This window comes from Ranitomeya imitator, chromosome 5 (genome assembly GCF_032444005.1).
Source record: "Ranitomeya imitator isolate aRanImi1 chromosome 5, aRanImi1.pri, whole genome shotgun sequence".
Taxonomy (NCBI): domain Eukaryota; kingdom Metazoa; phylum Chordata; class Amphibia; order Anura; family Dendrobatidae; genus Ranitomeya; species Ranitomeya imitator.
Window position 1 is genome coordinate 30,527,228 of NC_091286.1, and position 23,694 is coordinate 30,550,921.

General features: G+C 40.9%; 2 protein-coding genes across 2 annotated transcripts in view; both read left to right on the forward strand.

Annotated features, from left to right (window-relative positions):
• The window catches only part of ESRRG (estrogen related receptor gamma), a 980,003-nt gene that overhangs the window by 137,816 nt on the left and 818,493 nt on the right, over positions 1 to 23,694 (forward strand). The gene's annotated exons all lie outside the window — the stretch shown is intronic.
• LOC138637658 (shematrin-like protein 2) lies at positions 15,240 to 15,770 on the forward strand. The gene has a single exon (XM_069726494.1). It carries the CDS (start codon positions 15,240 to 15,242, stop codon positions 15,768 to 15,770), a length of 531 nt encoding a protein of 176 aa, XP_069582595.1.

Genomic DNA, 23,694 nt, shown 5'->3' on the forward strand with positions numbered 1-23,694 from the left:
AACAAACACACAACAAATATCTGGAACTGTACTACAAAGGTCCAACAGCTACAATTTCTTTCTCCTGCAAGAAGTTAACTGAAAGTTTTTTGGAGTTGTTAACACAGATATGGCATCCACCGAGTGTTGTCCTGTCGCGTCTCCTTTAAATTATTTCCAATAAGATGTTAAACTATTAATTTAATAAAATCAATAATTAAAAAAATAATTGAGTAAGTCAAAAGCACATTGCAAATAAACATTAATTACAAATCAAGAAGCATGGCGCGTCCGAGGGTGAGTAGATACCGAATAAGAATATAATCACCCTCGGGCGCGCAATGCTTATTTACAACAGCCTTCCTTCCTAAGAATCAGCCCTTCCGTGGTGTAGAGAGAGGTTGTTGTTACACTCCAAGGTGTTCCCCAGGTTGCCTTTCCTGAGCTTCGATCTTCCGGCTCTCGTTTAGTAGCTGTTGGAAACTACGCTGCATTAGGCCTACTAATTGTGTATGGGTGAAACAGTGGCGCATCTGCGGTCCCTCCTTCCACTAGGCCTCCACTGACCTGTCTACTGCGGCCCGTGTACCCCTTGAACCAACCTAATAAAATATTTAAAAAATTAATTTGATTATAAAAAATAAGATCGTGTTGAGATCTCAAATGCAGACATTTTAACAATCAAAACAAACACACAACAAATATCTGGAACTGTACTACAAAGGTCCAACAGCTACAATTTCTTTCTCCTGCAAGAAGTTAACTGAAAGTTTTTTGGAGTTGTTAACACAGATATGGCATCCACCGAGTGTTGTCCTGTCGCGTCTCCTTTAAATTATTTCCAATAAGATGTTAAACTATTAATTTAATAAAATCAATAATTAAAAAAATAATTGAGTAAGTCAAAAGCACATTGCAAATAAACATTAATTACAAATCAAGAAGCATGGCGCGTCCGAGGGTGAGTAGATACCGAATAAGAATATAATCACCCTCGGACGCGCAATGCTTATTTACAACAGCCTTCCTTCCTAAGAATCAGCCCTTCCGTGGTGTAGAGAGAGGTTGTTGTTACACTCCAAGGTGTTCCCCAGGTTGCCTTTCCTGAGCTTCGATCTTCATGCTCTCGTTTAGTAGGTGTCGGAAAGTAGGCTGCATTAGGCCTAAAAAATGGGGAATGGGGTGGAGAGAGATGGTGTGTTACACTCCAAGGTGTTCTCCAGGTTTCCTCGCCATTGCTTCGATCTTCCGACTCTCGTTTAGTAGTTGTAGAAAACTACACTGCATTAGGCCTACAAAATGGGTATCGGGTGGAGAGAGATGGTGTGTTACACTCCAAGGTGTTCCCCAGGTTTCCTTGCCATTGCTTCGGTCTTCCGACTCTCGTTTAGTAGTTGTAGAAAAGTACACAGCATTAGGCCTACAAAATGGGTATGGGGTGGAGAGAGATGGTGTGTTACACTCCAAGGTGTTCCCCAGGTTGCCTTTCCTGAGCTTCTATCTTCAGGCTCTCATTAAATTGTGGTTAAATGGAACAACTGCATTTGGCGTACTAGTTGGTTTGGGGCCTACTATCGGTGTCTGCCACTCCTTGCTGTTCTCCTGGTTTCCTGTCCTGAAATTCCATTTTCAGCCTCTCGTTAAGTAGTTGTTAATGTTAGACTGCATTTGGCCTACTAGTTGGGTTGGGGCCTACTATCGGTGTCTGCCACTCCTTGCTGTTCTCCTCCACTGAACAAAGCTGTGCCGCCTGTTTACTACGGTTGCCAATTTTGAACTGCATTTCGACTACTTACTGATTTGGCCCTACTCTCTGTGTCAGCCTCTCATTCCAGTTGTCCTCCACTGCAATGCCCCCTGGTTATTCCTGTGTTACCAATTTTGAACTGCATTTAGCCCACTTTATTCTTTGGGCCTATATCTGTGTTTCCACTTCATCGTGCCCATTGCCCAGCCAGTGATAGATGAGTCTGCTGGTACATTGACCCATAACGCAACATTCCCCGTGCACGCTACACAACAACATTGTGACCCTGCTGAAAGTCAGGTTGCTCTTCCCGCATACCATACCACCTTACACGGGGACAAAGAGGAAGGTGCAGATGAAAGTGCAGGTTCCTTCATCAGGTGGGGGGAGGAATACTAGTTGGCGACGTCACTGGCACAGGGCCTCTCATAGTACGCAAAAGTGTTGCTGCCGGTGGGAGGCGCCCCCGCCGTGCAAACACACCGCTGTACTTTGAGGGGCCCTGTGCCAGTGCCAATGCCAACGAGTGGGCCCCCCCTGCTTGCTCAGGATCACAGCACTTGCAAAGTTGAAATACTTACCTCTCCCTGCTCCACTGCCGTGACGTGGTCCAGATTTACTGGGCCCACTAATTACTTGAACCAGCCCTACCCCCCACAACTTTAGCCAAATGACCCCCAATTTCAAAAGCCTTCCAATTATTTTAAGGTAAATTACGCTTGACAAGCTTCATTAAGAAGAATGGATGGTTTTGACATTAAAATGGGCACTCTAGGTGTTTTCCTGGCCCCCACTCACTGCCGACTATGCTGCCCCATTGACTTGCATTGGGTTTCGTGTTTCGGTCGATCCCGACTTTACGTCATAATCGGCCGATTTCACTCGACCCGACTTTGGACATAGTCGGGTTTCGCAAAACCCGGCTCGACTCTAAAAAGGTCAAGGTCGCTCAACTCTAGTCGGAGGTCATAAATTTCAGAGCTCAGGTGATTTTTCTGGTTGAACCAGTGGAAAATCTGATATTGCCTCCATAAGCCGACTAGAGTCCAGAGTAGGAGAGACATCCCTCCATTAAAAAGCGGCATGGTTTCTTTCTGCCTTGCTAAGAGGATAGACCTGCGAGAGGAGGGGGCAAACCGGAGCGCTCATGCAGAGGTAAATATTCAGCATACTGTATGTATGTGGAGTTGGAAAATCATTGTCTTGCAGAGAATTTCGAAAATTGGTCCCTGATGGCATGAGCTTTTTGTCAAACAGACTTGATTATAAGTCTGGGATCACAATGCAACACCTTCAGAGTGGATGAGAGGAATAGATAATTAACCTGGCATCGTTATGTCCTTATTCCAGCATGACGGACTCCAGTATAAATAGGGTTAAATCTGCTATATGACACATAACATTTACCAAATTGAAAGACCTAGTAGAATGAACTGTGCAGAATTTTCTTGAAGGCTAAATTTTTTTTTTTTATTTTTTTTTTAAATTTTGTATTATTTTTTTTATCTATATTTGTGCAAACCAAACAAACACCTTTTTACTGAAATTGGAGTTTATAGAGGGGATTACAGAAGAGTGGCTACAAAGAGGGTCTTTTGCTCCTGAGGACTTTGCACATTGGTGCATTATACAGACAGCTAAAAGGTTCCATATTTATGTATATATGGGTTTGTTGTCTATATACGGTAAATATATATATATATATATATATATATATATACATAAGTGCTTCCCCTTATTTAGGGCTGCGTTTTGAATCCTGCTGCAGAGCTCGGAATGCCGAGCTGTGTACAGCCTCACCCACACCACTGAATGTTTGGTCTATATTAACCCCTTCTCCACCTTAGACATATCCATACATACCTGTGACCTGGGTCTTATTGACCTGGGACGTATGGAGACGTCCCGGCGACTGCCGCCAGGTGTCAGATTATTCTGACAGCTGACAACCGACACTCAGTTCCAGGAGCAATCCTGCACCGCTCCCGGCACTTTAACCCCCTAAATGCTATGATCGAACTCGATTGCAGCATTTCGGGAGCTGGCAGAGGGATGATAGCCTCCCTGATGTTCTCATGACGACATCTGGGTCACCTGAGCTAGCAAAGTTGCTAGATCATGCTCAGAGCATGATCAGCAACTTACCCTGTCAGTGCAGAGCTGACAATTTGCATAGAATGGGGATGCTGCTGCATCCCAATGCTGTACAAGTGATCAGCCTGCAAAAAATGATACTCCCAAGTGACACAAAGCAAAAAAGTTTTAAAAAACTTTTTTTTTTTAATTTTAAAAATATATTTATAAACTATTCTATGCAAATCTGTGCTACTGGTGGCAAACAACACTCCGTTCTCACTGTGTGGTTAAGCAGTACTATATAGCCACATATGAGGTATTGCCACGTTCAGTAGAAATTGCAGGACAAATTACGATGCCATTTTTACGCACTTCTTGTGTGAAACTGTAAAATCTGGGGCTAAAACAACCTTTTAGTGCTAAAAATGTACCGTAATTATTTTTTCTTCACTGCCCAAAGGTATAAAATTCTGTGAAACACCCGTGGAGTCAATATCATCACTGCACTCCTAGATGAATTTGATGAGAGATATAGTTTGTAAAATGGGATCACTTATGGGGAGATCTGTTGTTCTGGCACCTCATGGGCTCTCCCAGTGGGTGATGGCACCTGCAAACCGTAGCAGTAAAATCTGCACTATAGTATGGTGCTCCTTCCTTTCTGAGCTTAGCCCTTAGAAAAATTAAAAACTTGGGGCTAAAACAACATTTTAGTGGTAAAAAAGTAATTTATTCTTTCTTCTCGGCTCAATGGTATACATTTTTGTGAGGAACATGTGGTGTTAATATGATCACTGTACCCCTAGATTAATTCATTGGGGAGTGTAGATTTTAAAATGAGTTCACATATAGGGGGTTTCTGCTGTTCTGGCATCTCAGGGGCTCTGCCAATGTGGCATGGCACCCTCAAACTATTCCAGCAAAATCTGAACACCAATGTGGTGCCTCTTACTGTCCCTCACAAGTAGTATTCCTCCACTTATGGGGTATCAGCATACTCAGGAGAAATTTCACAAACAAATTTTATGGTGCATTTTTCCTGTTACCCCTATGAAAATGTAAAATTTGAGACTAAAAAACATTTTTGTGGGGAAAATTTGATTTTTTTTATTTTCACGGCTCAACGTTATAAACTTCTGTGAAGCATCTGAGGGTTCAATATGTCCACCACACATCTAGATCAATTCCCTGGTGATCTAGTTTCCAAAATGGGGTCAATTGGGGGGATTTCCACTGCTTAGGCATATCAGGGACTCTCCAAACGAGACATGGCATCCGCCAATAGTTACAGCAAATTGTGCACTCAAAAAGTGAAATATTCGCTCATTCCTTCTGAGCTCTGCCATGCGCTCAAACAGTGGTTTTCCCCCACATATGGGGTATCGGCATGCTCAGGAGAAATTGCACGACAAATTTTGGGATCCATTTTTTCGTTACCCTTGTGAAAATAAAAAAAAATGGATCTAAAGTAATTTTTTTTGTGAAAAAAAGTTACATTTTCTTTCCACATTGAAAAAAAAATCATGTCATGCACCTGAAAGGTTAATAAACTTCTTGAGGGGTGCAGTTTTTAGAATGGTGTCACTTTTGAGTATTCTCTATCATATAGACCCCTCAAAGTCACTTCAAATGTGATGTGGTCCCTAAAAATGCATGTGACAGTGACACAGCCGCAACACATGTAGCTGTGGCGCCGATCAGCTGATCAGCCGGCGCTCTCCATGTATCCGGGTTCCCTTTGCAGCTTATTGGCAAGCGCTATAGTTTGCCGAATAAGCGGGACTTGAAGAAATTAGCTCAACTCTACATAGGAATCAATAATCTGTAACTATTTATTAATTTCTAAGGGACAGTGTTACAGAAATGCCTTGTGATCTATACAGAGGTCATTGCGCAGGGAGAGGGGAGGAGCTGTGACTACCAATGTAATGATACCACCAACAATGAAGATAGTGAGATGGCTGCTGAGAAGTAAACTCTACAAGAAAATCAAGTGCCAGCTTATCATTAGTCTCAGTGGCCAAAATGAAGATGCAATATCTCAGGATTTCCCTTAAATATAGATAGAAGACATGGAACATAAAAATTACCAAATTGTTTTTTTTTTAACATGACATGAGGATAAAAGAGGATTTTAAATAAAAATAAAATAAAAATAAAAAGAGGATTTTAAGAATGTCAGTTTCTAAAAATCTAATTCCCACTAATAGCAATTTTTTTAGCGCATTTCTCTCACCCGACTCCCTGACCCTCTATCCCACCCAACCCCTCCAATCACCCAACCCTTCATGGCCATAGGAACCTTACATTTAGCTGTCCTTTATATGGTGCCGTATCTCTTATCTAATTAATGTCAACATTAAAGTCAACAAGAATCAGATGGATCGGAGCCATTCATTATCTCCTGGTACTTTCCACCAGGGTATGATATTATGCTGCAGTAGTATATCGCGTTCTGGTAATATGGCCATCGCTGGTAGTAAAGTTTAGCTCCCATCTGTAGACATGAGGCTTATTTTGTACAAGATGTCATCCTTCTTAGGTCCGGTAATTAGTCATAAGAACATAACAGATACTGAACGCTGCGGTATAATGCAGCATGACAAATTACAGCAGCTCTCGTAGCCTTTAAAATGTCTTCGAGGCTCGGAATCACTTGTAGCTTGGGCATTATAGAAGTGTGTGTTCAATCGTGAGAGCAAAATGAAAACTCAGCCTCAAACATAAGAAAAAAGAAAAGCCAAATTGGTGAGCACTTGTTTTTGAGTACAAGAATGTCCCATGAACAGCAGAGAAATGCATGCCGTCATGAATGTACACTGACAATTACCCCTGAAGGGTTGTAGGGGCAGTACCTTTTCCTTGAAGAGTCATGCAGTCCATCACCTTGTGGCTTGTTCGCTCCTTTCTGGCCAGAATATGTCATCACAAGCCGGTTCTGGTGGTGTCCAGCGCATGTAGAGTAAAGTGAGCTATGTAGACCTTGGCTTTACCTGTGCAATGCGCATGCACCAGATGCCCGCTGAGCTGTATTATGACGGCATATCCTGACCAGAGGGGTTTAGTTAAGGCATGAAGCAGTCATCAAGTTTGACTTTCCTGGAGAGTAGCACCACCTCTGTGACTCTTCCCCACTGATGGGAAGGTGGACAGCACTAAACACCCTGCAGTACTAAGCAAAGGGGGCACATGACTGTAGGAAGAGGGGGCCTTCAACTCCGGGAGTATTTTTATTACCTATTTCTATACTGTTGGTATTAGGCTGGGTGTTTCCCCTTTTAGACACAGGAGTCCGTTTGTCTGCCTGGTTTTTAATTACTATTGGGAGGGAGGAATTTATGGAAAAATATAACTTCCGTCTCACTGTCTCTTTCTTTTTATTCTACCAGAAGATATGGCAAAAAATGTTTCCTACCCACCCGCCCCCTTTTCCTCGTTTCACTGTCAAATTGTATATTTGATATATTACTAGATTGCTTACCCAGTTTAGGTTAATTTTAGGTATCACTGCATCTGTAACCTTCCTTGTAAATGTAAATGGTGATTGACATTTTTGGCATCAACCTTCTACGTCCAATGTAGGGCAATGATCTAGTCATGGTTCCCTAGAGATTTCCTCCACAGGGAATTTTTCCTTTCATGACGGCTGAATGATGACTCTTTGTAAGTTGGGGGTTCAGTGTCTTTTCTTACATATTTTAGCCCAGTTTTATAAATAAATAAATAAATAAATAAAAAGTCAGAATGAAAGACAATTTAAATCAAATCATTGTCATGCCTGTGATATTGTGGTTGGGGAATCCGGTGGAAGTGGGCGGCAAGGTATGGTGGACTAATTTTAATTAATAGAAGCATAATGTGGTGAATAGGCTGAGCATTGGTGGCCAACCTCAAGGATGCGATAATGGGAACATCATCCAGGGGCGGCTTAGCTGTTAAGTGCAGGAATGAGGATCTTTGGGGTCATTGGAGCCCTTGAAGTGTACTAGCTTTGCTACTGTGGCAAATCAGAGCGTAACGCCCCTCGATTGCTGCCTGCTGATTGCTGTGTGGCAGGCAGCTCCGGAATTTCACGGTATTCGTGAATCTCAGAATATACTTGCTTAGTATTTCACCTGACTCTCTATACTCATAGGATTTTAAATAAAACCTTTGGCTTTTTGACAGCAGAATAATATGTTGAATATTTTATTAATTTAGGCTATGTAGTGTGGGTCATATGCTCATAAATAAGTGTCCATCCAATATCCAGGAGTTATGTATATTCTAGTATATACCATCATTTTATGATCAATGGGTATCCAACCTTGGATTCTGATTCCGAGAGTCAAGGGGTTTCAGTGCTGGCAAAGCCCTTTGTCTCCTTCACACATCTTCCTTTATCAGGCACAAGTGAATAAAGCTAACTGCGGTTCCTCACATAGAGCACCGCTGTGCAGGAATAATTAAGAGGTCACAGCCTTTACCCCAGCACGGGGTCTCCATCATTTTCAGGATCGTTGAGAGTCCAAGTGGTTGGATCCCCACCAATCGTAAAGTTATCAAGTGGTAAAATAAAGCTGTGATCCCGCGCTGCTGGTGTTGTAATTCCGATGACAATCCAGACAGTGTAGTGGATCGCCAGGTGGTTTTTAATCTTGATGCGTTTCGATGTCAACAAACATCTTCCTCAGGAGACCCACAACAGTCCAACTCTTGTAAGTCTCCTGAGGAAGAAGTTTGTTAACGTCAAAACATATTGATATTAAAATCCACCCTGACAATTCTCTATATTGTCTCCTGGATTTTCATTGATTTTAAAACCCTTTTTTTTGTTGTTGTGGGTCACACAACCTCACAAGGTGCGCAGTTACCTTAATTCTTATACCCTAGTGTTCATCATAAGGTTATGGCATATCCAAGAGATTTGACTACATGCCATCACTTATTGGAAAATGAGAGAACCACATTAATTTAGAAGTAACAGTATTTTCTCATTAAAATTACCATTTAATCGTAAAAAATGTGACCCATGAGTTTTGCTTGTTTCACACTTTAATTATACAGAAACTGTAGAGTTAATATTGCGAATAAGTTATTAATGTACGACTCATAGACACAGTGCACTCTCGTTGGATGGATATATGGGCTCCTAACCAACATGGCCGTCTCCCTCGTAGATGAAGGCATGGGATGTTTTTGTGATTAGCCAGGAGCTGTAGAAATCCTTCTCATCAGCACACTGTCTCATTGTAACACCTGTGTAGTATCTGTAGGGGAAGGGGATGAGATCCAAAAGGACAAAGAAGTCTAAGATAATATATCCTCTCAGCAGACATGTGGCAGGGCTTCGGTCGATCCACATATGCCAACACAACTGTGCGAGGACACTGCCAGAGAACCAGATGCCATCTTGGAATGAGTTCCATCCTAATAGCCCCGTGACTGCCCACATAGTGTGGGAGGAAAGTTATGAGTTCAGACAAAATAAATGATCAGGGTGAAAACTGCAGAAAACTCTCAGAATTAAAAATGATTCCTGCATCGTTTTATATGGAGGAAGGGACACATTCCGGAACCAATAATGTATGCATGAATTAACTATGGCCGAGGTGGAAATTTTTGGGATAAAAAAAATGACATAAAATGAGTAAGAACTGAGATACAGTTCGAAACATGTAGGATAAGCGATCACATTTATTCTTTTTTTCTATGCCACTTAGAATATTCTTTTTTATTCAATTCCGCAATTAATGATATTTCCAATTTTTCATCCAAAAAAAGTCTGGATATCTTTACCTTTCGCTATTGCTACCACCGAGCAGCAGCGCTTTTTAACCCGAGCCGAGGATTCGTTGGCTGTTTAGTGTTGTGGGTAATCTGGATCACACTTTTTTTATTCTTCAGGAGTTGATTATGACCTTATCCTTTTGATTGTGGAAAGTTTAAGGATTTATCAGACTGGGAGGTGTCATGAATTATAGTCAGGACGGATTAAACATTTTTCAATTCATTTCAATCGATTTCCTGGCAGGGCATCTTGTTTTCGCTTTGTTTGTTTTTTTGGCCCCTGACCCTTTGACCTTGGAAGTATTTTGGCCCTTCCTTGTGCTCTTTTAACAAACAGAATCAATCTCGTCCTTGCCTTTAGCTCTACATGAATATTTTTCTGTTTTTTGTTTCCTTCAAGTTCCTAGTCAGGTTTGTTCTCATTTTCATTTTGTCTGCCCACTTCACACATGACACTTAGATCTTGGAAGAATTTTTTGCCTTTATGGCACCGGTTCATCTGAGAATGTCTCTATTTCTTTCTCTAAGTCAAATATCGGTCTGTTTTCATGAAATTTTCTAGTGTATTTTCTTGCTCATTTTTAGCATCTTTTTTCACTTTTGACCTTGAGCTGTTTTGAACCTTCTTTGTGCTGACTTACTGGTTCTTCAGGTTTGATAATTCATTTTATCTTATGATGATTTTCTCTTTCTTGACTTGAGCTCTTGACAACGTATCAAACTGTTTTCCTTCTCAAACTTCCTACTATATTTTATTTCCTTTATAGATTTTTTTTTACCTTTTGTTATTTTAACTTTTGAAGTATTGTACATCTAAGAGACATAATTTGAAGCCCCTAAGCTCCAGGACAAAAATCTGTAACAGGAACCCTCAACTATTGTATGCCATTTGTAATACTGGTGTCTTCTCATTCGGCAGATGTTCCCTTAGTCCTATGACAATGCCTAGCTCCAAGTCCCAGGTTCATCTCTCACCTCTGCACCCCCTCCGAACTACACCCTCAGATTATTGTGCTAGCTGAGTTTATTCCATGATTATCTGACAAGTCACTCATGGTATTCTCAATGTATGGTCGTTCTGGTTTCCATCTTGTGCTACCAGCCATTTAGAAGTTTTTTGGGGGACCCTAAATCTGTAAAGTCTGCTCCTATTCGAGAGGGACCTTGGTTACTTTGTAAGATTTTATATTTATTTTTTGCCAATTTTGATTTTAGAGAATTCATCATATATTTGACAAGAGTTAAAAGGGGTATATTCTTCTGCAACCTTTTTTTTTCCATTGCTACAATTAATATTATTAAAAGGAATGTGTCATCAAAACATGACCTATTATTTAAATCAGATTTTTGTTCTTACTGTATTTAAAAAAAAATGGCATTTTTTTTTAAATCACAATCTGAATCTGAACGAATTAATAGTCCTAAAAATAACATAAATAATATTTAAAATAAGAACTAGATATCCTGCAATTTTCACACGGGCCACTGGGACATTTTTAGACACTAACTTCCTGTTCTGTCAGAAAATTGACATGAACATTAATAGCAATGAAAAAGCTCAAACCCTACGTTTTGTATGGATGCCTCAAATGAACATGTGCATAGGTGATTGTGAAGGGAGGGGAAGCAGTGAGCTGTGACATCACCTATTGTGAAAGGGTTGTCTGGAACATGTGAAACGCGCGTTGTGGTCCTGCCATTCGGCTTTTGGTCATACATCCATCCATCCTGGATAAGCTCTGCCCAGTTCCTATATCTAATGGCCATGATTGTCTACTATAGACTATATTATGGACTTGGACAGGGCTGACCAGGGTGTATTAACCCCTTCATGACCGGAGGTATTTTCGTTTTTTGCTCCCCTTGTTCCCAGGGCCATAACTTTTTTATTTTTTTGTTAATGTGGCCATGTGAGGGCTTGTTTTTTGCGGGCCAAGTTATACTTTTGAACAACACCATTGGTTTTAAGATATCCTATACAGGAAAACGGGAAAAAAAATCAAAGTGCGGTGAAATTGCAAAAAAAGTGCAATCCCACAGTTGTTTTTTGCTTTGCTTTTTTACTATGTTCATTAAATGCTAAAACTAACCTGATATTATGATTCTCCAGGTCATTATGAGTTCATAGACACCAAACATGTCTAGGTTATTTTTTATCTAAGGGGTGAAAAAAAAATTCCAAACATTGTTAAAAAAAAATGCGCCATTTTCCAATACCTGTAGTGTCTCCATTTTTCATGATCTCGGGTTGGGTGATGGCTTATTTTTTGCGTGCCGAGCTGACATTTTTAATGATACCATTTTGGTGCAGATATGATTTTTTGATCACCTGTTTTTGCATTTTAATAAAAAGTAATTCTGGCGTTTTTACTTTTTTCCTCACTACGCCGTTTACCGATCAGGTTAATCCTTTTTTATTGATAGATCGGGCGATTCTGAACTTGGCGATACCAAATATGTGTGTTTGATTTTTTTATTGTTTTATTTTGAATGGGTCAAAAGGAGGGTGATTGGAACTTTTATATTTTTTTTCTTTCTTTTTAACTTTTTTCAACTCTGCTACATACAGGTGATGATCAGATCGCTTGTATGTAGCTGAATTACTCACTTGCTATGAGCGCTGACCACCGGGTGGTGCTCATAGCAATCTGGCAGTGACAACCATAGCGGTCTGGAAGAGATCTCTGGTTGTTAAGCTAACCCACTGGTGACCCACGATCAAATGACTGGAGTCACCGATGGGCGGATTTCTGGCATGCTTTCTGGAAGCGCGTGTTAATGCCACTGTCAGAGTTTGATCACGATTCCCCCCAAGCCTGTTAGCGGCACATGTTAGCTGTACAAAACAGCTGACATGTGCCCGAAAAGATGTTGACTCACCGCTGGAGGCTACATCAAAGGGACAGTGTCCGACATTTTGGCGTACTATTACGCTCAATCTTAGAAAGGGATTAACTGACATCTTTGCACACTTTTTTGCCTTACTCCCTACGGATGCTGATATTTATTCATGTCCTATTCCCCATAATGTATGACCTTGCTGTATGTGTTGTTTATGTATCTCACCTATTTATTCTTTTGCCATTTTAACACTTTAATAAAATGTGTTCTTGTTTTTACCATATTAATCAGATTCTCCTTATTCGCCTATTTTATCTTGTCCACAGCAGTGAGACCTCTATCTGTCAGTATCATCCCATCTCCAGTTTAGCACTTACTACTCTCTCCAATTCCCAGTACCAGTGTATGCACATCCAGATCTTTGAGTACTACCCTCATAATAAGTCACCCTCTGCAGACCTGCTCTTCATAGTTGTTCGCTAGACCTGGTGGTACTGCACCAAGCTGGCAGATGGTCACAAGCCACGTGTGGCTCCTGAGCTACAGGTTAAGGATGTCTGGTACAGATTCATCCAAAACAGACATTCGGGACCCTCATGTCTCATGATTTCTTAGTAATATCTACTATGTGGCAGAAGTACAAACAGTCGTCTACCTGGGCACTAGATGACAACTGATTGGATTGGACAACTAAAGGATTATCCGATAAACTGAGGCTCAGAATCATGGCCGACAATCTACATAACCTACTCTCTTGGATCATTCTGGTGGCTCCTTGAAAAAGAGGATACCTTTTAGACTTCCAGAAGAGTTGGCATATCCATTTGATGCAGCCTAAGCCTTTGAAAACATTCTGGAATTCAGAACTCCCAAAGGGTGTCTTGTGTGGAACACCATGATATTCCATTTAAATAATAGGCAGCAAAGTCTAAACACACAACCAAGGGTTGGGAAAGATGCATGAAGGGGTATGCAAGAAGTATGAAAAGAGTATGGAAGAGACATGAAGGGGTATGGAGAAAGTATGAAGGTGTATGGAAGAGGTATGAAGGGGTATGGAAGAAGTATGAAGGGGTATGGAAGAAGTATGCAGGGTTATGGAAGAGATATGAAGAGGTAAGGAAGAGGTATGAAGGAATATGGAAGAAGTATGAAGGGGTATAGAAGAGGTATGAAGGGGTATGGAAGAGGTATGAAGGTGTATGGAAGAAGTATGAAGGGGTATGGAAGAGTTAAGAAGGGGTATGGAAAAGGTATGAAGGTGTATGGAAGAAGTATGAAAGGGTATGGAAGAGGTATGACGAGGTATGGAAGAGGTATGAAGGGGTCTGGAAGAGGTATGAAGGGGTATGGTTCAAGTATGAAGGGGTATGAAAGAGGTATGAAGGCATATGGAAGTATGAAGGGGTATGGAAAAAATATGAAGGGGTATGGAAGAGGTATGAAGTGGTATGGAAGAAGTATGAAGGGGTATGGAACACGTATGGAGGGGTATGGAAGAAGTATGAAAGTATATGGAAGAAGTATGAAGGGGTATGGAAGAGGTATCAAGGGGTATGGATGAAGTTTGAAGTATGAAAGAAGTATGAAGGGGTATGGAGCAGGTATGAAGTGGCATGGAAGGAGTATGAAGTATTAAAGAAGTATAAAGGGGTATAGAAGAGGTATGAAGGGGTATGGAAGAGGTATGAAGGGGTATGGAAGCGGTATGAAGGTATACGGAATAGGTGTAAAAGGGGTATGGAAGAGGTATGAAGGGGTCTGGAAGAGGTATGAAGGGGTCTGGATGAGGTATGAAGGGGTATGGAAGAGGTATGAATGGGTATGAAAGAAGTATGAAGGGGTATGGAAGAGGTATGAAGAGGTATGAAGAGATATGGAAGAGGTAGGGACGGGTATGGAAGAGATATGAAGGGGTATGGTTCAAGTATGAAGGGGTATGGAAGAGGTTTGAAGGGATATGGAAGAAATATGAAGGGGTATGGAAAAAATATGAAGGGGTATGAAAGAGGTATGAAGGGGTATGGAAGAGGTATGAAGGGGTGTGGAAGAGGTATGAAGTGATATGGAAGAAGAATGAAGGGGTATGGAACATGTATCGAGGGGTATGGAAGTATGAAAGGATATGGAAAAAGTATGAAGGAGTATGGAAGATGTATGAAGGGGTTTGAAGGGATATGGAGGAAATATGACGGGGTATGGAAAAAATATGAAGGGGTATGAAAGAGGTATGAAGGGGTATGGAAGAAGTATGAAGGGGTATGGAAGAGGTATGAAGGGGTGTGGAAGAGGTATGAAGTGATATGGAAGAAGAATGAAGGGGTATGGAACATGTATGGAGGGGTATGGAAGTATGAAAGGATATGGAAAAAGTATGAAGGAGTACGGAAGAGGTATGAAGGGGTATGGAAGAGGTATGAAGGGTATGGATGAACTTTGAAGTATGGAAGAAGTATGAAGGGGTATGGAACAGGTATGAAGGGATATGGAAGAGGTATGAAGGTGTATGGAAGAGGTATAAAGGGGTATGGAAGAGGTATGAAGTGGTATGGAAGAAGTATGAAATCTTAAAGAAGTACGAAGGGGTATGGAAAAGGTATGAAGGGCTATGGAAGAGGTATGAAGGTTTATGGAAGAGGTATAAAAGGGGTAAGGAAGAGGTATGAAGGGGTATGGAAGAAGTATGAAGTATGAAAGAAGTATGAAGGGGTATGGAAGAGGTATGAATGGGGTATGGAAAAAGTATGAAGGGTGTTGAAGAGGTATGAAGTGATATGGAAGAAGTATGAAGGGGTATGGAAGAAGTATGAAGGGGTATGGAAGAACTATGAAGGTGTATGGAAGAGGTATGAAGGGGTTTGGAAGAGGTATAAAGGGGTATGGAAGAGATATGAAGGGGTATGGAAGAAGTATGAAGGTGTATGGAAGAGGTATCAAGGGGTATGGAAGAGGTATGGAGGGGTATGGAAGAAGTATGACGGTGTATGGAAGAGGTATGAAGGGGTATGGAAGAGATATGAAGGGATATGGAAGAAGTATGAAGGGGTATGAAAGAAGTATTAAGGGGTATGGAAGAGGTATGGAGGGGTATGGAAGAAGTATGAATGGGTATGGAACATGTATGGAGGGATATGGAAGAAGTTTGAAGGGGTATGGAAGAGGTATGGAAGAGTATGGAAGAGATATGAAGGGGTATGGAAGAGGTATGAAGGGGTATGGAAGAGGTATAAAAGGATATGGAAGAGGTATGAAGGGGTATGGATATGAAGGGGTATGGAGGAGGTATGAAGGTGTATGGAAGAAGTATAAAAGGTTATGGAAGCGGTATGAAGGGGTATGGAAAAAGTATGAAGTATGAAAGATGTATGAAGGGGTATGGAAGAGGTATGAAAGTGTATGGAAGAGGTATGTTGAAGAAGTATGTTGGGAAATGTAAGAATCTCTGTCAGATTTTTTCATTCGCCTGGAAGCTTATCCTTAAGAGTAGTCAAGTAAACCTATGATGTCCTGTTATGCACAACTAATGCACAAGGCTTCTAGTCCTGTAGTGATAAAACACTGATTTTATTGAAACAGCAAAGCACAGCCTAGCAAGTGACACATTGCTGGAATCAGGCTCTCTGTCCCTACATCATGCTGCTCTTAGATTAAATAGAAAAAAACATGTTGCTGGATTCCCTTTAATATTTGTCAAGGGGGGGGGGTTATGTTATGTTGACAAAATTTTACATTTATGCAAATTTTTTTCCTTTGAGCATTTTTCTGAACTATTTGCAAACTGCCCATAAGTTTTCACTGCTGAAGTTCTGACTTAATTCATATTTTACCCCCCAAAAAGAGCAGTGAGAACAGCAATAAATACTTTTGAAAAAGCTCATTTAGCAAATCTCGTCTGCGTAACTTGCAAACCCAGAGCACGCGGCGAGCAGCCTGCCCGTTGTTTGGGTGAGATATGAAGCCATCGTGAGTGATGCTATTTACCCAGTCTACCATTTAACACTGTACTCTGTAAACACCGCTGCAGATTAGTACATTTGTAATTTAAATGAAGACAATACATCAGCTGGAAACAGTGTGAAAAAAGGTTAACAAGATGATAAATTTGTTATGTTGCCGTGATTTTTTTTTTTTTTTTTTTACTGGAGGCAAAAAAAATAAAAAATAGAAAAAAAAAATTACAAATAAAAAATAGAAATAATAATAATAAAAAAATAATAGTACCAACTTCTTAGAATTTACAAAGTAAAATGCACAATTCCTAATACCTCCGGCAGTCCTCCCGGGTGAATCTGCATTCTGCAAGCGAGCTAATAAATGCTACTTAATTCATGTTTCTTTCTCTCTTGGGGTCTGCTTGCAGCTTTATCCAGCAAAGGAAGCATCCTGTTACGTCTTTTAAATAATTGATGGAACCCGGCCTGAGCAACCCAAACAAAATTCTGAAAATAGTCTCACATGAAATGATCACTTTTTTTGCCACTTTTTTTCCCCCCTTTTTTTTTAATATTTTTCTTCGGTCAGCAACAGTATATTATCATTCTATAAGACGGATGCGGCATAAACAGAAAATTAAAATGCAGAAATGAATTTACTGACTCCGAACATGACTGATGAGCATTGGTATTCAACGAAAAGACTAATTGGTGCAGGGTTGGTCTATGTAGACAGACCGTATTATTTTACACATTTTTTTTTTATTTGTTATTTTGCATTTGCAGAAACAGAACTATATTTAATAGCGTTTGCGAAAATGTCAAAGCTCTGGTATACCACTGTAGAATATTTTTTTTTTCCTTTGCATTTTGCAAAGTTGGATTTCTCAAAAAACTTAATTTAAAGGTGAAATTCTTATTATTTCTATCATTATTTACTAGAAATATTAATTATTTGCTATTATTATATATTCATATTGAAAGGTGTAAATATTATTAGTACCAATAGTAGTAATAGTTAAAAGAATGTCGCTATATCTAATAAATATGTAGCAATTACTGTTACTTTTAGGATTTAATATATCAGATGTCAGTTCTCATATTTAATGGCAGCAAAGGATGGAAGAGGAGCCGCGAAGCTCATGGATTTATTGTTTTCTATAGCTGAATTCAGTATTTTTCTGTAGGACACCAATTAAAGGCTGATAGAGAAAAAAGACAAAAAAATAAAGGCCTCAATTCACATTAGATTAAACACATCAAAACCTGAAGATATTGATAAGCTCTACCAACAGTCTAATGTGTATTAGAGCCTCCTGACTCTTCTCTGACCGATAATCAGGGGAAAGAACGATCCGTGAAATTAACATTTTCTAGATAAAGCCTGTGAGTCCTGCTTCTAGCACTCACTAGTAGATAAAGCCTGTGAGTCCTGCTTCTAGCAGCCACTAGATAAAACCTGTGAGCTCTGCTTCTAGCGACCACTAGTAGATAAAGCCTGTGGGACCTGCTTCTAGCAGCCACTAGATAAAGCCTGTGAGTCCTGCTTCTAGCCATCACTAGAAGATAAGGCCTGTGGGTCCTGCTTCTAGCAGCCACTAGATAAAGCCTGTGAGCCCTGCTTCTAGCCACCACTAGTAGATAAAGCCTGTGGGTCCTGCTTCTAGCAGCCACTAGATAAAGCCTGTGAGCCCTGCTTCTAGCCACCACTAGTAGATAAAGCCTGTGGGTCCTGCTTCTAGCAGCCACTAGATAAAACCTGTGAGTCCTGCTTCTAGCACCCACTAGTAGATAAAGCCTGTGACTCCTGCTTCTAGCACCCACTAGTAGATAAAGCCTGTGAGTCCTGCTTCTAGCACCCACTAGTAGATAAAGCCTGTGAGTCCTGCTTCTAGCAGCCACTAGATAAAACCTGTGAGTCCTGCTTCTAGCACCCACTAGTAGATAAAGCCTGTGAGTCCTGCTTCTAGCACCCACTAGTAGATAAAGCCTGTGAGTCCTGCTTCTAGCAGCCACTAGATTAAGCCTGTGAGTCCTGCTTCTAGCACCCACTAGTAGATAAACCCTGTGAGTCCTGCTTCTAGCAGCCACTAGATAAAACCTGTGAGTCCTGCTTCTAGCACCCACTAGTAGATAAAGCCTGTGAGTCCTGCTTCTAGCAGCCACTAGATAAAACCTGTGAGTCCTGCTTCTAGCACCCACTAGTAGATAAAGCCTGTGAGTCCTGCTTCTAGCACCCACTAGTAGATAAAGCCTGTGAGTCCTGCTTCTAGCAGCCACTAGATTAAGCCTGTGAGTCCTGCTTCTAGCACCCACTAGTAGATAAACCCTGTGAGTCCTGCTTCTAGCAGCCACTAGATTAAGCCTGTGAGTCCTGCTTCTAGCACCCACTAGTAGATAAAGCCTGTGAGTCCTGCTTCTAGCAGCCACTAGATTAAGCCTGTGAGTCCTGCTTCTAGCGCCCACTAGTAGATAAAGCCTGTGAGTCCTGCTTCTAGCAGCCACTAGATAAAACCTGTGAGTCCTGCTTCTAGCATCCACTAGTATATAAAGCCTGTGAGTCCTGCTTCTAGCAGCCACTAGATAAAGCCTGTGAGTCCTGCGTCTGGCACCCACTAGTAGATAAACCCTGTAGGTCCTGCTTCTAGTAGCCACTAGATAAAACCTGTGAGTCCTGCTTCTAGCCCCCACTAGTAGATAAAGCCTGTGAGTCCTGCTTCTAGCACCCACTAGTAGATAAACCTGTGAGTCCTGCGTCTGGCACCGACTAGTAGATAAAGTCTGTGAGTCTCGCTTCTAGTAGCAACTAGATAAAGCCTGTGAGTCATGATTCCTCCATCCATTAGTAGATAAAGTCTGAGTCCTGTTTCTAGCACCCATTAGTACATAAAGCCTGTGAGTTTTGCTACCTACACCCACTAGTGGAGAAAGGCTGTGAATCCTGCTCCACCAGCCTGTGAGTCCTGATTGCTCATATATTTAGTTAAAACATAGATATTACATTAGTAAATACTTATGTATAATGTGATACTTTTGCTTTAAGGCAAATAGACAAAATGGATTCCCTTTCTTTTAAAACTTTTCATAAGACATTTTAGCTGATTTTCTAGGTTTATTATTTTGTATCTGACAACAAAACCTTTCTATTTTTTTCCTTGCAGTGTCATTAGTGAGCTATACTGCTGTTGTTCTTTATGAAACGACGCATGAAAGCCGTTAATATGTTTAAAGATGGGTGACTTATGGCCGATCTTTAGGAATATTCATGTTTGTAGAAGCCAATATTATTCCTGGTTTTAATTCCATTCCTGAATAAAACAGATGACATTTCCAGGCCCCTGGTGTATCTGTATGGTGCTTTATGTTTGTATCTGAGGATGCCTCTTGTCCTGCTCCTGTACTGGTAGACAGTTCATTAGTAATTGAAAATAGTTCTGAATTACTGCTGGAAAACAAATATATAAAGAACTAGCTGAAGACCTCGGCGTTGCCTGGGCATAGTAAATATCTGTGGTTAGTTATAGCACCTCACGTCTCTTATTTTCTCATCACACCTCTCATTTTCCCCGTCACATCTCTCATTTTCCCCCTCACATCTCTCATTTTCTCCCTTACACCTCTCATTTTTCCCCTCACTCCTCTCATTCCCCCTAACACTTATCATTTCGACCTCACATTAGTCATTTTCCGATCACTCCACTATTTTCCCTCACTCCTCTCATTTTGCACTCACACCTTTTCATTTTCACCTCACACCTCTCATTTTTCCCTCAGTATATACATGTTTGTCATCTCCCTTATATATAGTATACATTTGTATGTCCTCTCCTGTATATAGTATATACCTGTATGTCATCTCCCCTGTAAATAGTATATACCTGCTGTATGTCATCTCCTCCTGTATATTGTATATACAGTTATATGAAAAAGTTTGGGCACCCCTATTAATCTTAAGCTTAATGTTTTATAAAAATTGTTTTTTTTGTAACAGCTATTTCAGTTTCCTATATCTAATAACTGTTGGACACAGTAATGTTTCTGCCTCGAAATGAGGTTTATTGTACTAACAGAAAATGTGCAATCTGCATTCAAACAAAATTTGACAGGTGCATAAGTATGGGCACCCCACCAGAAAACTGACATTAATATTTAGTAGATCCTCCTTTTGCAAAAATAACAGCCTCTAGTCGCTTCCTGTAGCTTTTAATGAGTTCCTGGATCCTGGATGAAGGTATTTTTGACCATTCCTCTTTACAAAACAATTCCAGTTCAGTTAAGTTTGATGGTCACCGAGCATGGACAACCCTCTTCAAATGATCCCACAGATGTTCAATGATATTCAGGTCTGGGGACTGGGATGGCCATTCCAGAACAGTGTAGTTGTTCCTCTGCATGAATGCCTGAGTAGATTTGGAGCGGTGTTTTGGTTCATTGTCTTGCTGAAAGATCCATCCCCTGCATAACTTCAACTTTGTGACTGATTCATGAACATTATTGTCAAGAATCTGCTGATACTGAGAGGAATCCATGCGTCCCTCAACTTTAACAAGATTCCCAATGCCAGTATTGGCCACATAGCCCCAAAGCATGATGGAACCTCCACCAAATTTTACTGTGGGTAGTAAGTGTTTTTCTTGGAATGCTGTGTTTTTTGGCCGCCATGCATAACGCCTTTTTGTATGACCAAACAACTCAATCTTGGTTTCATCAGTCCACAGGACCTTCTTCCAAAAAGAAATTGGCTTCTCCAAATGTGCTTTTGCATACCTCAGCCGACTCTCTTTGTGGCGTACTTGCAGAAACGGCTTCTTTCGCATCACTCTCCCATACAGCTTCTCCTTGTGCAAAGTGCGTTGTATGGTTGACCGATGCACAGTGACACCATCTGCAGCAAGTTGATGCTGCGGCTCTCTGGAGGTAGTCTGAGGATTGACCTTGACTGACCTCACCATTCTTCTTCTCTGCCTTTCTGATGTTTTTCTTGGCCTGCCACTTCTGGGAATAACAAGAACTGTACCTGTGTTCATCCATTTCCTTACTATGTTCCTCACAGTGGAAATTGACAGGTTAAATCTCTGAGACAGCTTTTTGTATCCTTCCCCTGAACAACTATGTTGAATAATCTTTGTTTTCAGATCATTAGACAGTTGTTTTGAGGAGCCCATGATGCCACTTTTCAGAGGAGATTCAAACAGCAGAACAACTTGCAAGTGGCCACTTTAAGTAGCTTTTCTCATGATTGCATACACCTGCCTATGAAGTTCAAAGCTCAGTGAGGTTTGAAAACCCAAAAAGTGCTTTAGTAAGTCAGAAAAAAGTAGGTAGGAGTTTTTAAAACGAGAAAATGATAAGGGTGCCCATACGTATGCAACTGTCAAATTTTGTTTGAATGCAGATTGCACATTTTCTGTTAGCATTTTATGCTCCTGTATATAGTATATACCTGTATGTCATCTCCTCCTGTATATATTAGATACCTGTGTGTCATCTGCTCCTGTATATAGTATATACCTGCTGTATGTCCTCCTGTATATACCTATTTGTCATCTCCTCCTGTATATAATATATACCTGTAAGTCATCTCCTCCTGTATATAGTATATACCTGTGTGTCATCTGCTCCTGTATATAGTATATACCTGTGTGTCATCTCCCCTGTATATAGTATATACCTGTGTGTCATCTCCCCTGTATATAGTATGTACCTTTGTGTAATCTCCTCCTGTATATAGTATATATCTGTGTATCATCTCCTCCTGTATTAGACCTCGTTCACACGTTATTTGGTCAGTATTTTTGCCTCAGTATTTATAAGCTAAATTGGCAGCCTGATATATCCCCAGCCAACAGGAAGACCTCCCCCCTGACAGTATATATTAGCTGACACATACACATAATAGGCAGGTCATGTGACTGACAGCTGCCATATTTCCTATATGGTACATTTGTTGCTCTTGTAGTTTGTCTGCTTATTAATCAGATTTTTATTTTTGAAGGATAATACCAGACTTGTGTGTGTTTTAGGGCGAGTTTCATGTGTCAAGTTGTGTGTGTTGAGTTTGTGGTGACATACATGTAGCAACTTTTGTGAGATGAGTTTTGTGTGGGGACATGCGTGTAGCAACTTTCTGTGTGTCGAGTTGCATGTGACAGGTTAGTGTAGCAAGTTGTGTGCAGCAAATTTTGCTCATGGCGAGTTCTGCGCATGGCGAGTTTTATGTGTGGTGCATTTTGAGTATGTGCTAGTTTTGTGTGAGGCAACTTTTGTGCATGTGGCAATTTTTCAGCGTGTGCAAGTTTTGCGTGTGGCGAGTTTTCCATGAGGTGAGTTTTGCATGTGTGGATAGTTTTGTGTGAGCCTCGTTTTGCATGTGGCGAATTTTGCGCGTGGCGAGTTTTGAGCGGCGACTTTTGTGTTTCGACTTTTATGTGGCAAGGTTGGTGTATGTGTGGTGAAATGTGTGCTGAGGGTGATATGTGTTCAAGCACGTGGTAGTGTGTGGCGCATTTTGTGTGTGTTCATATCCCTGTGTGTGGTGAGTATCCCATGTCGGGGCCCCACCTTAGCAACTGTACGGTCTATACTCTTTGGCGCCATCGCTCTCACTCTTTAAGTCCCCCTTGTTCCCATCTGGCATTTGTCAATTTGCCTCCTACACTTTTCCTTTCACTTTTTCCCCATTATGTAGATAGGGGCAAAATTGTTTGTGAATTGGAACGCGCGGGTTAAAATTTCGCCTCACAACATAGCCTATGACGCTCTCGGGGTCCAGACGTGTGACTGTGCAAAATTTTTGTGGCTGTAGCTGCGACGGTGCAGATGCCAATCCCAGACATACACACATACATATACACACACACATTCAGCTTTATATATTAGATAGACAGCACGGTCTCACTTAAGTCCTATGGTAACTTGGGAGACACACACTCCATAAAGTCTCTTGCACATGGACATCAATAACAGTCTGTAGGATGATATTATACCTTTATATGTCCTATGGTTTCATACAGAGGCCACATAAATGCAAAGGAAAAACAAACAAACTGTGCAGGAGTGCCTGGAACCATAAGGAGGCATGCAAAGTGCCTATGGCTCTGTGTTCTGATAGGTTTAGACAATTGTTGGTATACAGTAACATTCAGCAAATACCATCCTATTGTTTTTTAATTGGAGTAAAGGTACCGTTACACTGAACGACTTACCAATGATCACGACCAGCGATACGACCTGGCCGTGATCGTTGGTAAGTCGTTGTGTGGTCGCTGGGGAGCTGTCACACAAACAGCTCTCCCAGCGACCAAAGATCAGGGGAAAGACTTCGGCATCGTTGAAATTGTCTTTAACGAT